This window comes from Triturus cristatus, chromosome 3_2 (genome assembly GCF_964204655.1).
Source record: "Triturus cristatus chromosome 3_2, aTriCri1.1, whole genome shotgun sequence".
NCBI lineage: Eukaryota > Metazoa > Chordata > Amphibia > Caudata > Salamandridae > Triturus > Triturus cristatus.
In genome coordinates this window covers 86,822,753-86,836,537 of record NC_140584.1, presented here as the reverse complement: position 1 = coordinate 86,836,537, position 13,785 = coordinate 86,822,753, and the positions used below count along the sequence as shown (strand labels likewise).

Here is a 13,785-nt window from a genome sequence, read left to right as displayed (position 1 = left end):
AAATGCATTCCATGTACCCACATGAAATGCATTTTTACAAAGCTTTTTAATTTTTTCTTTAAAAATGAAACCGCAAAATCTTTCCTGTTAGTTGACAGATTATTTATGAAGTACCCCCCCCCCCCCTCCCCCTATGTCTGCAGAGAGTTTAGCAATGCATTAAAGACACATTGTGTCCAAAACGCGCTGTCTCTGGGAGGAGAACGGGCACTTTATAAAACAATCTTGCTAAGCTTATATGTGCAGTAACAGCCCCTTGCATCTTTCAATTACTGTCACATAATGCAGTTTTTTGGCTTTTATGCAAAGGGAGTATTTTTCTTTAGGGCACATTTTAGTTGCTAGAACACAAAGCTTTAGAAAATGCAAACGTCACTGGTCTGTGAGTCAGTCTTTTGTTATTCTTAAATAGGGTTTATTGCTAAGTGTTTTGTTATTGTTAAGTAGAGTTTATTGCTAAGTGTTCACGCTATTCGCAAGTTTTTTATGGCTGCCCCAGGAAGGAGACAGCCCTGATAAGATAAGGATCAGCAATCAAAGGCTATGTCTGTTTTTGTGAAACATTTGCTGCTTTTCTCTTACTATAATATGATACACAGTGGAATTTCTGTCAATCATCCATTTGTTGCTTTTTTTTTTTTTTAAACAAACATTTACTCGATAATCACAACACTATTGGCCTATCATAAAAAATATTTGTGATATCTTCAAAGGCCTTTTTTCTTTAATATGGGATAGTGTGGTGCTTTTGTAAAATTTTTCCTTTTTTAATCTCTTTATTTTCTAAACCGTATACCATATAATTCAAAATCCAAGGGAACTCAAGGACTGTAAACAGGGCATATTAGATGTAACCAATACATCTGGGCCATTTGTTATAAGCAAACAACCATAACTCAGAGGTTTCCTCAAAAGGACACCTCCTTTACCGGAATAAATAAAAATCCTGGTCACTCGGGAACTCTAAACGGGGCAGCTTTCTTTCTAGAAATAGGAGGAATATTACCACTGCTTCTCTGAAGCTTTTGCGTGATGTTTACAGCGTTTTAAAAGGGAAGGCTTTTTTCATATGTACTCAGTCAGCACTGCTGTAGATAGACAACAAGCATTCAGCGTCACATAAGTCAACACAATGCTACACAATTCCACACCACACAACATATTTACAATCTACATAACACCACTCAACACCACATAATTCAATTCCACCTAATTGCATTCTACTCAATACTACATAAATACACTCCACATAAATCTACTCTATGCCACATACAAATCCACATAAATACACTCTACGCCATGCCACATAATTCCATTCAACATATTTTCCCTCCACCCACACTGTTCCATGCCACACTATTCAACTGCACACAAATGTATTCCATATCACATAATTCAACGCCAAACATTTTGCATCTCCACAGCACAATTCCACTACACACCACATATATTAAATTTAAAACACAGAATTCAACATCATATCACAAAATTCAACGGCACACAACATATTTAAACTCCACTACATAACCATCCACAAAACAAAATGCCATTCCACTCAATTCCAATCCAGTCAAAAACACCAAATTACTATTCACATAATACAACTGCACACCATGCCACACAATTCCACTACACAAATCCATGCCACACAACAATGCCTCGACTAACAATTTCAATCCAATTTACATAATCCCACTACACACCACATACATCCATTCCAGTCCATAACACATAGGTAAGAGAATTACATTTACAACACCAATACCTCGAACTCTTTCTTTTTTTAACATGCAAACGCACAGATATGGAGCTTAGCTCCTACCTATTTGTTCTTTTTCATCACCAAAAATGCAAAGCTATCCACACAGTTCCACACAATTCAACTCCACACATTTCCAATCCACACCACATAATTCAAATGCAAACCACATTATTCCACAACACAATTCAACTACAACTCAACACAATTACACAACACACCACATATATACATTCCACACCACACAATTCCACATCATGCCACAAAATTCAACAGCGCACCACATAATTAAACCGCACTACATACCACTCCACAACACAAAATACCATTCCACACCATTACACTCCATAACACAGAATCCCTCTCCACATGATTCCAGTACACTAAATACCACATCGTTACTATCCACATAATTCCACAGTATGCCATACTTCATAATTCCACTACATAAATCCAATCCACATCACACAATTCCACTCCACTCAATTACACCCACAGTCAACGCATACAGTCGAGCAAGAGCGAGATCACAGACTTAAGGCGCACCCTCCAGGGGTTGGAGATAGAGCTACAGACCCAGCTAAGCATGAAATCGGCCCTGGAAAGGCACCCTTGCAGAGACCGAGGGCAGGTACTGCATGCGACTCAACCAGATCCAGGCCATGGTTTCCAACGTTGAAGCACAGCTAGGCGAGCTCAGAAACGACACGGAAAGGCAAAGCCAAGAGTACAAGATCCTCATTGATGTGAAGATGCGCCTGGAAATGGAGATCGCCACCTGCTGGAGGGAGAGGATGCCCAGCTCTCGTCCAGGGCTACCAAAGATGTGCTCCAACCCACCCGACAAGTCCGGACAATCGTTGAAGAGACCGTGGATGGGAAGGTTGTCACATCCCATGAGAAAGTCTGCAAATCTGCCTTCTGAGGGAAACATGAAGAGATCTTGAAGGACCCAAGCTGGCAAATCCTGGGCACATCACTGGATGAAGACCACAATTGTTCTTTACAGAGCCATCCCAAACCTTGTGGCTAGTCCAGCTACACCAGAGATCCTCTAAAATGGGTCCTTCCCATAGAGTTGCTTCCATCTTCTTCTTTCTTGTCTGTCTAGAGATGGGGGAGCCAAACACAGCATAATGCAGCCCTGCTGTTTAATCATTTTTGGCTTATTGGTCATTGAAGTGAAGAGAATGAAGAGCTGGCTTGAGTCAAACACTACCGTTCATCTGGTGCTTCTGAACGTCAGGCTGGACCCATCACCAGGCAACAGCTAACCATCTTCCATAGGTCTCCAGCGCCTCATCTGCCTCTGTCATGCACAATCCAGATTGCTACTTACATGTAGCAATCGGAGTATACTCTGAGTATTTGATGAGTGATGCGATCATCGGTGATCTGCACTGGAGCTGCTGAAAGACTCATTAGTCGCTGCCTCTACCCCCAACCTCCCTTAACTATGACGCCTGGACTCTACATCTTATGGATTTCCCCCCGGAACCCATTTTTCAAACAATCTCATATTAGATGCCGAGATGACTCTGCGTGGTGTTTGTTTATTGGCATTGGCCTGAGTATCTACATGGCCCCACCTGGGTTCTGGTCCCGCTTGCTCTAACGTTTGGGCCTCCATAAGACACTTTTCTTCCACTGCCGGTCTACCAGAACTGATCTGCTTCCCCGCCCTTGTTCTTTTTTTCTCCCCTCCTCTCCCTTCCCTCCTTCTTCTACTGGGGTTCTGATCCCCTATGTTTGATTATGCAACTGTAATTAATGTAACCATGCAAATCTGCTATCTTTTTTATTCCCTACTGCGGAAACCTGAGTAACATGGCTGATGCCCGGTGGAGCTGCTAGACAGTTATAGAAGAGATTGGCCCTGGTTCACCCCCTCGACCATCACCTACCCAGCCGGACATTAGGCATAGTTCTCCTTGTCTCCCCGTTTTGTCTCCCTACGCCCCCTCCCTCCAAAGAACTACTAATAACTTTGTTCTTTTTCCTGTGTTCTTACTATGCTCTTGTAACGGATGTAATTTGTATCTTGTAACACAACGATCCTCATGTAAAGCGATCTGATACCTCCGGGTCTAGCCAGCGGTATATAAAACTCTTCAAATAAAAAAATTAAAAAATACAATACTAACCAATCCAGTACAACCCACATAATTCCACTACACTCCACATACATACACCCCATAACACATAGATAAAAGACATTGCCGTTTACAATGCCAATAGCTCTATCTCAAACTAATGCAAGACAGATTGCATTTTTTGTTCAAAAATATCCCAGCAGTAGCATACGTAAGGGTGCATTACCTTATATGGCTAACAGAGGTCCCTTTACAACTACACAGAGACACCTAATAACAGCCTGTGATACTGCACAATTTTCTTGCTTCGTGGATTTTCTTTTATTACTTATGCTACTGTTGGGATATTTTTTAACAAAATAAAATCCAACAAACATAATTTGCAATACGAATAGCTGAAACTTTTAGTAAGGCGACCCCTATTGCATTGCAAATGATTGTTTTAATACTATGACTGAGATGCAGCTTTCAGCCATATTTTACCTTGCCTGCGTCCAAGGAATCCAAATATAATGCATTTTCTGTATGATCTGGATATTACATGCGGTTTAGAGGTGTGATGTATTTTAAATTACTGATTGTTTTGCTGTATTGGAAGCTGGCGGAAGTTGTGTTACCTCCTGTGCCTTCTTGCTGCTCTTCGTCAACTTTAAGATGTGTTTTTTCCACAGGCTTGCACATTAGCACGACGGAATGCTGAAGTATTTCTGAAGTATATTCATCGAAACAACGTCAGCATGCCTGGAGTGGCCAGTCACACAAGAGGGCCCGAGCAACAAGTCAAAGGTAGGCTGGCCTGCGGCATCTTCTTGCAGGTGGGCATGGACACCTACAGATCCAGTTGTTGCTGCCATCAACCAAAATGACTTGAAATCAATGGCTACTGCATCTAATGCACCTGGCAGGAGTTTTTTTTTGCGTTAAGCTGCTGTTTCTGGCCAACCTGTATTTCTGTAGCATTTTTTCTCTGACATTGGCGGTGGTAGCCGGTCCAGTGTTTTATCCGTTTGTTTTCAAACTATGAGACTAGACCAATGTGTGATCCCATTGAAATCAGCTTGTGATCTGAAAGAATAGGTGGTCCTTGAATCCAGGGTGTTAATGTGTTTGAGTCTCCTCGTAATCTATCCTTGTTCTTATGTATCTGAAGCATTTTAGGTGTACCTCATGGCGTGATTTCCTCAGCATTTGTATATTGCCTTTAACCATTAAATATGGCACCACAGCCATTTCTTAATCATGGCACCCTTTTTTTGTTTGTCAAAGATTTATGTTCATTTATTGTGTAGAGTTGTTCAGTTAACTTTGCCCGTGTATGGTTGGTTGGAATGTGTTAACTGTCTAGTTTAGTATGTGTGCATTGATATCAAAGTAAAAGGATTTTGGTCCTGATAAAGATTGAATGTGTATTGATGTTTTAATTATCGGGATTAGGCCCCCGCATCCTCCCCAGTTCCCCCCGTTGTACCATTCCTTGTCCCTCATCTGTATGTCATCCACAATGCAGGTATCCTGAGGCCTGTCATCATGGATACTGTCCATTCACTCTCTTTACCCAGCATGCATCTCTTCCATTTGCAGCAGGCACAGATGAATGATGAATGGCTGCACAATAACTCTTTAATGCACGGGTAGATGAGTTGACTGTCTTGAGATATTTCCATAGCACCTTTAAATATTAGGACTTTCAGGCTGAAAGCTTCAAAAGCCGCCTGTTTTCTGAGAGGTGTGTTTGATTCAGTTGGCAATGATTTTATCAAGGCATTGAGTAGGCGGCAATTGCTTGAGTTATTGCAGTCCTCGGCATGAATCATGCATCATAAATTCTACACCTTCAGCACCGGAGCCTAGTCTGAAAATTCTGTGCAAAACACAACACAGAGAATATCTGAGAGGATTGAATCTAGCAGCACATTGAGGGGTGTGGATGACCCCAGCACTATGCCTGCCACTCGCAGTGCCAGAAACCCACCTCTGACTCGTTGTTTTATGTATAGTGGTTGCGCCCGTTCGCTCTCAAGGCTCCACCTTCAGCACCGTCCATTAACCCCTTCGGTGCTCATGACGGAATGGTTCCGTCATGACCCACGGTTGAGCTGTGCTCATGACGGAACCATTCCGTCATGACCACACCCGCGCAAGATTCCGTCAGCACAGCGGCGGAATCTGCGCAGCATCGAAGGGGTTAAACACAAAATCCATCACTGGAGTTTCCAAGTTTGATGATGACAAATTCTGACGACAGTATTACAAAGAGGTTGGTACTGCCACTGTTGTGCAGGGGAACAATGTTACAGCAGCTGTAGTTTGTCCTGCCTTCAGGCCTTTCGCTCCTCATTTGGGTTGTTTGTGGCCTGCTCTTTTGTGTGGCCGCGCCCATGGATTTCTGTTCCTCAGGAGATTCACTTTTATTTGGGTGCATATTTAGGCATCTCTGACACCTAGCTCATTGTCCAAGCATTGCAAGAGAGTAAATTACTACCCTACCCTACAAGAAAGTACCTCCATTTTGGCACTGCTATATAATGTACGCAAGAACATTCAGCATAATGGATGTCCCAAAACGGAAAAGGAGACAATTGTTCCTCTTAATGTGAAAAATGGCTACGTCATGAATCAAGGCACGGGTCATGTAAAAACATCAAATTAGAACAGGGTTAAAAACAAACATTGGCAGTCGATATGTCTGGCTTTGATGTTGCTTTAATGCTGTTTGCATGTGTTGCAGGCGCAAATGTTGTTTATCACATGACAGGCTGCACTATTGGCGTTGCAAATGCACGCGGGAAAGCATAAACAAGCATTGGCATAGCCAATAGGTCTCGCTTTTGGGACCTTATAAGTGTTTAGCCATGCAACAGTTGCATAACTAAATACTTATAAGGTCCCAAAAGCGAGACCTATTGGCTATGCCAATGCTTGTTTCTGTTTATTACTGCTCTGTGGTAATGGCGGCGCACGGGTGCCACCATTACTACATAGAAGTAATACACAGGCTCACGGAGAACATCAAAGCGGCCGTGCGGCCGCGAAAGTGATCGCGATCAAACATCAAAGCGGCCATGCGGCCGCGAAAGTGAGGCGCGCGTGCCCGCGCACATGCACTGTAGCTCTAGGCTACAGTGGTAGCACTTTTTTGAGCCCTCACAAAATGTCTCGCCAGGTCAGCGCATGCGCTGGGTCAGGCGAGACCTAAAAAAGGATTGATGTCTTGAATGTCACAAGCAGCATCACGAATGAGTATAATTTACGGATGCAAAATAGTTTCTCAAGCGTTCCAAAGGAAGATCTTCATGGAAATTAAAGTGGTACTGAAATAACGGCATGAATAATACTCCGATTGGTTTAGCTAAAGTCCAGTCAATATTTATTTAAACAATTTGCAACCATAGGTTTTTGACAGGTCGGCTTTGTTTGGCTGTCAGACCTAGAAATGCTTGTGCCGTAATGCTAGAACTAGTAGAGTTTCTCAGTCTAGGAATTATCCTGCCATCAAGTGGTTTAGTCTGGAACAACGTGAAGATTTATTTTTAATTTGAGTGTTGAAAATAGACAGTCATTATAGTTTATTAGTAAACCTACTGCATGCAATTCCTCAGTGCCGCAGGACATGACCACCATCTTCAAATGTAGCTTGTTACATTTATTGGACGTTTAAGCATTTTAAAAAGTTTCCTTTCGGGAATTAATCAACGCAAGGCCACTTTTGAATAAGCAGTTTCAGAAAGGGGCAAGTTCCAAATCCGGATTGAAATGCATGAGCTGCCGCTGCTTTTCTGAGAGACAGTAAAAAATAACATTTAAAATATTGTACAATTGCTAATCATGGGCACAACATTTGGATTGCAGCTGTCAAGGTCATTTATCTTCAAAATGTTATGGTTTACTTAAAAAAAAAAAGTCTCCTAAAACAAAAGATTTGGTGCATCCATGCTGTCAACCAGTAAGACAACATAGCTTTTGGATTTTAAATACCATGTGACCTTCATGCTCAAGTACACTGAGGTTTAACTGTTCTGGGTCTCAGTGGGTAATTTCCACACTATTGTATCCCAGATGTGTATGTTTACTTGATAACTGGGGCAAATACTAACCAGGGGTCATTTTGTTTTTCAAAGCAGCATGTCCCGCCCTTCTCACTATACCAGGTCAGGCATATAGAGCTTGTTAAAACTCACAAAAAGAGAAGGACAAAGTCCAACTGTAGAAAAAAGACCGCTAAGAAACGGATACTATCTAAAAGAATATATAAACATCATAGGGATTTAACATGAAAGTACAAGTATATACCAGAAACTTAAGAAAAAAACATTGGATTTCTTAAGGCTGCCCTCACCCACTATGCAGTGGCATGCTTCATGTAAATGTGCAGATATTTATATAGCGCAAATCACCAACCGGTCTCTAAGCGCTTGCTTAGGGAACCCGTCCTGGTATTCCCCTGTGAGATAACCCAGCAGGGCATCCACAAGGTGAAAGCCAGGCATCCCGCCGCGAGGGGCCATTGTGGAGATTAAGCAAGCTATTGCCCAGAGTCGCAGAGTGTGAACCCATGAATCGAGTATGCACTGGAGCGAGAATTATCGAGTCCATGGACAATTTATGGACTCAAGACCCAGCCGAGCCGGGAATTGAACCCTGGTCCCGGGCTGACCTCTGCTTCCAGGTCTGCCTACTCTAACCAGTGAGCCACACTTCTCCACACCAGTGAGCCACACTTCTCCACATCATAGGGCCACTATCAACACCCTGGTGCAGACCAACACACAGGGTGGAGCACTGTTTTTTTTTGGGGGGGGGGGGGAGACGGAAAAAGAGAATAAGACAAAAGTTGAAAGTTCTCCAAATGAGGAGTCCCTAGTGCAGAAAGAAATATAATTACAACTATCTAAGTGAGTGCCTATATATTTATTTATTAGTGGCCCCACGTGGAAGGATTAAGAGTAAATGTTGGGTGTGTAGGAGGAGTTACACCTCCATTACCCCATCTGCTTCTACCGACATGTTTCAGCCAATATCTATTGCCCTAATTGGTTACTGGCCTTCTTCAGCGCACTGATACCTCATGGCTTATAAAACTCTTACCGGTTATACTTTAACCCACTTTTTTTTATATAAAGGCCATACTTCATTCTTTCAAGTAACCACAGTTGCCTTTCATATCAGAGTTTCATTATATTTTCTCCCAACTCGGGGCCGAAGTGGAAACACCCCCCTGTAGTCACACATTTGTCAAGGGTCGGTGTCTCCAACCTGCCCACTTTGCGCCCTCCAGCGGAGGGCACAAAGTGGACGGGTTGGAGACACCGACACGTGACGAATGTGTTACTATTCATCGGAATAGAGTAGAGTGACTGAAGAGAATGCATTTTGTTTGAGTTTTCACTTCAGTTACTAAATGCCGATATAAGAAGGAGCGATGTGTGAATGGCTTATAGACTGTGGCAGGCCGTACAGCCAGACTTGCAGAGCTCCAGCACTCTATCAGTTGGATTCCTTGTGAAGCTGCAATCCAGAATAGAACAAGCTAATAGCGGCAAAGTCACGTGGCCTGGCGAGAAAAACAACAAGCATATGCAATCAATAAGTCTCGCATTTACATTTTATTTATGTTGTTGTTTTTAAAACATAAATAAAAGGCATTGACATTTACAATGCCAATAGCTTAAACTCTCGCAAATGCGAGACCCATTGTATTGCAGACACTTAAAGGCATCGCTGAGTTGCCCTCTTCTGTCTCCCATGACCCCTGAAGAGCTCCCAGTTTGCTACAAGTTAAATAAACAAGACGGTGGTCACAAGTGCGCACGAGAGACCCTCCTGCAGTTAGAGAAACTCATTAAAGAAAATGATGCTTACAGACTAAAGAAGACATAATACGTAATAACCGAAGTAAAAGGGCCAACCCTCATGGGAGGTTACAAATGAAGACAAGGCGGTATGGAGGAGGGACTAACAAGCCTAATATCGAATCAAAAGCCAGCATTTACGAAGGACAATGACACAAGCCAATGACAGATATGGGCAGAGAGTGGGCGGGGCTTCAAGTACATACTCCAATACAGCATGGTTCGCAGAGCAGCGCTTGCGCTGCCCAGGCTCGACCTAAAAAGGTGTCCCCCTGTTTACAGTCAAGAAAATAGTGAGTCAGTCATGCTGGCTGTATCAGTGTTCCCGTGTGCAAGGAGAGAGATCATTCTCTTAAAAGCAGTGCTCTTCCCCCCAACAGTCTTGGAGAAAACTTGAACAGTTCACAGAAGGGAAAATGACTAGAAATATACTGTTGAAGGCAAGACACAAACCAGCCCTAAATGTCCTTTTGAAGGCTTTCAGTGTGGTTTAGTTTTCTAACACCAATCAGCCAGCACCTCCACGTGCAACCTAGTGCAGTTGGGTGGAATATGTGGTACACTGTGTGTTATCATTTGTAATTACTTCTATTCTAACATCCCTGATAGAATATCCAGTCAATACCTGGTGTTATTGGCCCTCACCTGACTTATGGGCCCAGCAGACAAGAGCACTTAGGGATGTGTTTACCAGAACAGATGTGTCATCCCTCTGTCTTCCTCCACTAGTGTCTCATATGTTCTTTGTCAGTTCTTCGATTGAACTGAGCGAGTTTCCAAAGTCGTCTAATATCATCATCTGGGGACTTCTTTTAAAGCAACTTCATTTGCTGTTCACTGTCAACATTCTGATGAGTTTGTCGTTCTGCTGTCGATATGGTGTGATTATTAAAAAAAGATTAGACGCTTTTAAAGTGTATTATCATACAAGTATAGTGAATATATCACTGTCGCTACTTTGCACAAGGGAAGTGTTTTATTGCAGAATGCAGCAAAGGGTAGATGGGCACATGTGACGAGAACAGGTAATGCAGGGGAGTGGTGTGGGCTCAGACAGCCAGCCTGCTAGGTGTTGAAGGTTTTTGGGAAGGAGAGGGCTGTCCTTTCCAGGCGGCCGAGGATACGAGGCCAGCGTTGGTTGTACTGTCTCATGGCCTCTTACCCAGTCAGGCACCCATAACACGGGCTTGGCCCGATTCACTTATGTCTCCTCCCAGCCATTCTGAGCGAGCTGCTGCAGAGAGAGAACCGGGTTCTTCACTTCTGGACGTTGAAGAAGCGGCGGTTAGACCAGTGCCAGCAGTACGTGGTGTTCGAGCGCAGTGCCAAACAGGTACGTTAATGGTAGGCGAGTTGCTCATCTGCCCATCTGCTTACCCTTCTCGCTGAGTGAAATAAACATGTCCTCATTTTTTTGTGTTTATGGTAAGTCGTGTTTAATGTATATTCAAGATGGACGATTCACGGCATATTTGCAGGATAACCGTTATTTAAATGACTTTCACTTAGATTCACTGTGTGCACATGTCTGGCTATCCTGATTATCTGGCATGGAATCGACCCTTCTAGACCTTTTGTGCAAAATGAATCTGTATGACGGGTCGAATAACTTCCCTTCGGTATTTAAATGATTCATAGAAGTGTCCTGGAAGGCTTGCAAGTTACCTGCCCAGTGCAAAACTCAGAGTATCATATTGGAAATACTTACTATCAACTTGTCCAACAGCTTGAAGCAAAGTCTTTCTGCAGCATTATTTTGTTTGATTTATCCCTCGTTAATCTTTGTCTCATGTACAGTGGCAGCCGGTAACTTTAAGAGGGAGGAGGCGGATTGGACACACACGCGCACGCATGCTCACACACTCACTCACACCCGCGTGCACACACACATCCATTTGCTCCAAAACTCATTACCAAATATTCAAACATACATGCACACACACACCTAACATACATTTAAAAACAAAAATCACACTTAATTGCAGCTCTCCCTCGGAGGTCCCAGGAGGGTTGGGACTGCTGCCTTCCCTGATTGGCTGACATTAGGTCTAGCGATGAGGGAAGGAGGCAGTCCCAACCTCATCACAGAGTGGGATGAGGTCTGCGAGACTGCTAACCCCACCCCACCCCACTCTGTGACAAGATGTCATTGATTGAAACTCGGCCCTGGGCACTTCAGGGTTTAAAAATGAAGCGCCCATGTGCAAGGCAAATTACCGTCTGCCTCTGAGTGGGACAAAAGTCCAACAATGTACATCTTTGCAGTCCATGGTGTTTATGTATGCTTAATTACAAATGTATTAAGATATAATACACTTGTAATAAGGTGCATGTGATATCTGTCACATTTGTGACTGAGTACCCATCAGCCAAATTCTAAATCTGGCCCTAAGGCAGTAACTCCTAGAATTCGTTGTATAGGTCAGTATGACGCCAGTAGTGCGTGTTCAGTAGCAAGTGACCACTTGGAACTCCTAAGCGATGGGTCTGATGGAACACAACAGTAATGATGACCCATACCGCATTACTGTATTGTATATAACTTGCTATGCATGAGTCTTACTATGTGCTGAAAGATGTCGGAAATAGTGTTTTTTGTCTGTAAGAAGAAAAGTCAATGCTGCAAAGGAATCTGTTAGCAGTTTTGATTGCCCTGTTCTTTGAATACAGGACAGCTCAATTTGACATGACGTATGTTGTAGAGGTGATCATTCTTAACATATGTGACTGATTGGTGGGAACAGTCAGATTATAAAGTATTTTCCAGCTCGTTTAGGACTGGGACCTAGGCACACTGAAGTAGACCTCAAAAGATTGCTATGTGTTGTAAATCTACAAGACACAGGTCTTCTGTGGCTCATAGTAGCAGAGGCAGAGCCATCCAGTGAAGAGACAGCAGACTGAAAATTCTACTTGATCTACGGAAATTGTTGGAGTGTGGCTGTAAAGATATGTATATTTTTTGGGGGGAAACTGTAGCGGCAGGTCGAAATCTACAAATAAAATGTCTGTAGATCTAAGTAGAATGCATACCGTCCTGGTCCCAGTTCTGTAAATATTACCTGCAGCTTCTCATTGTGCCACACGCAACCACAGAACTAGCCTTTCGGAAGTGAAAACAAGTGATCCTCAGTAACCAAATGGCCGTGTTCTGCTAGTCTACATGACTCTATGAGCACCTGCCTCAGGTAAACGGATATAGAACAGTGACACTCTTAAATATATTTACGTTGAAGTTAAGTACTGACAAACGCTGGGCAATCTGCTTTGGAATTCTAACTGCCTTTTTTTGTAATTTGTATGACATGTACAAATTGGCAGGTTCACCTTCTGCACCCCTAGCCATGCCCTAGTACAGTAGAAAGTTAATGTGCCCGACTCAGTTGCAGAGTCAGTTTCTGGGCTGCCAGCCATACTCTGACACCGCAGATAATTCATGCCTCAGGCTAAGTAACATTCTGCCGTAAATTTATGTATAAGGATGAACTGCTGAGTCAGGCGGTGCCCTTCTAGGCGTTGTATGATGCAGCGTAACATATAAGCTAAACAGAGTTATATTCGGTCCTGCTTGTGAGGCTATAATACAACTAGGAATACATTTGTGAAACAAAACCTCTTAGTCAGATTCTGCATTGCCAACCACTTTCTAATACAGAAACCGTTATAAAGCTGAACTGGCTAGTCACCGCTTGTACTTCTAGTTAAGCACTCGTACAAAAAAGAATGAAAATATTTCCTAGCTAGGGTGTAGGAAAGGAGGCGAGGATTATGCTTTTCTTCCTTTACTTTTTATTACAGTAGCCATTTAAAAGATTTAACATTAAAAGGGAAAAAGAAAAATACCTACCAGTCCCCAGAGTCTCTGAGAATGGTTTAAAACAACTCAGACACTGACAGTGTTGAAACTGACAGAATTGTGCATCGCATGACGAGCACCACTCTTTGAAGTGTACCACCTAATGGGCGGAGGATCACACCGTGGCATGGAGCCAATCCAAGTCAACGACTGCGGATCAGCTCATAACGCGTTCCAGTGGCCGAAATAAACACCAGTACACTTGCCCTGCACACACACTTATGCAAA

The 13,785-nt window shown here is 43.0% G+C and overlaps 1 protein-coding gene across 8 annotated transcripts in view; it reads left to right on the top strand.

Annotated features, from left to right (window-relative positions):
• KALRN (kalirin RhoGEF kinase) overlaps positions 1–13,785 on the top strand; it is a 1,569,312-nt gene that overhangs the window by 1,014,779 nt on the left and 540,748 nt on the right. For all 8 annotated transcript variants that reach the window (XM_085647304.1, XM_085647302.1, XM_085647305.1 and 5 more), the window contains exons 19-20: positions 4,524–4,638; positions 10,919–11,034. In XM_085647304.1, the coding sequence (XP_085503430.1) occupies positions 4,524–4,638; positions 10,919–11,034 (231 nt within the window). The remainder of the gene's footprint in view (positions 1–4,523; positions 4,639–10,918; positions 11,035–13,785) is intronic.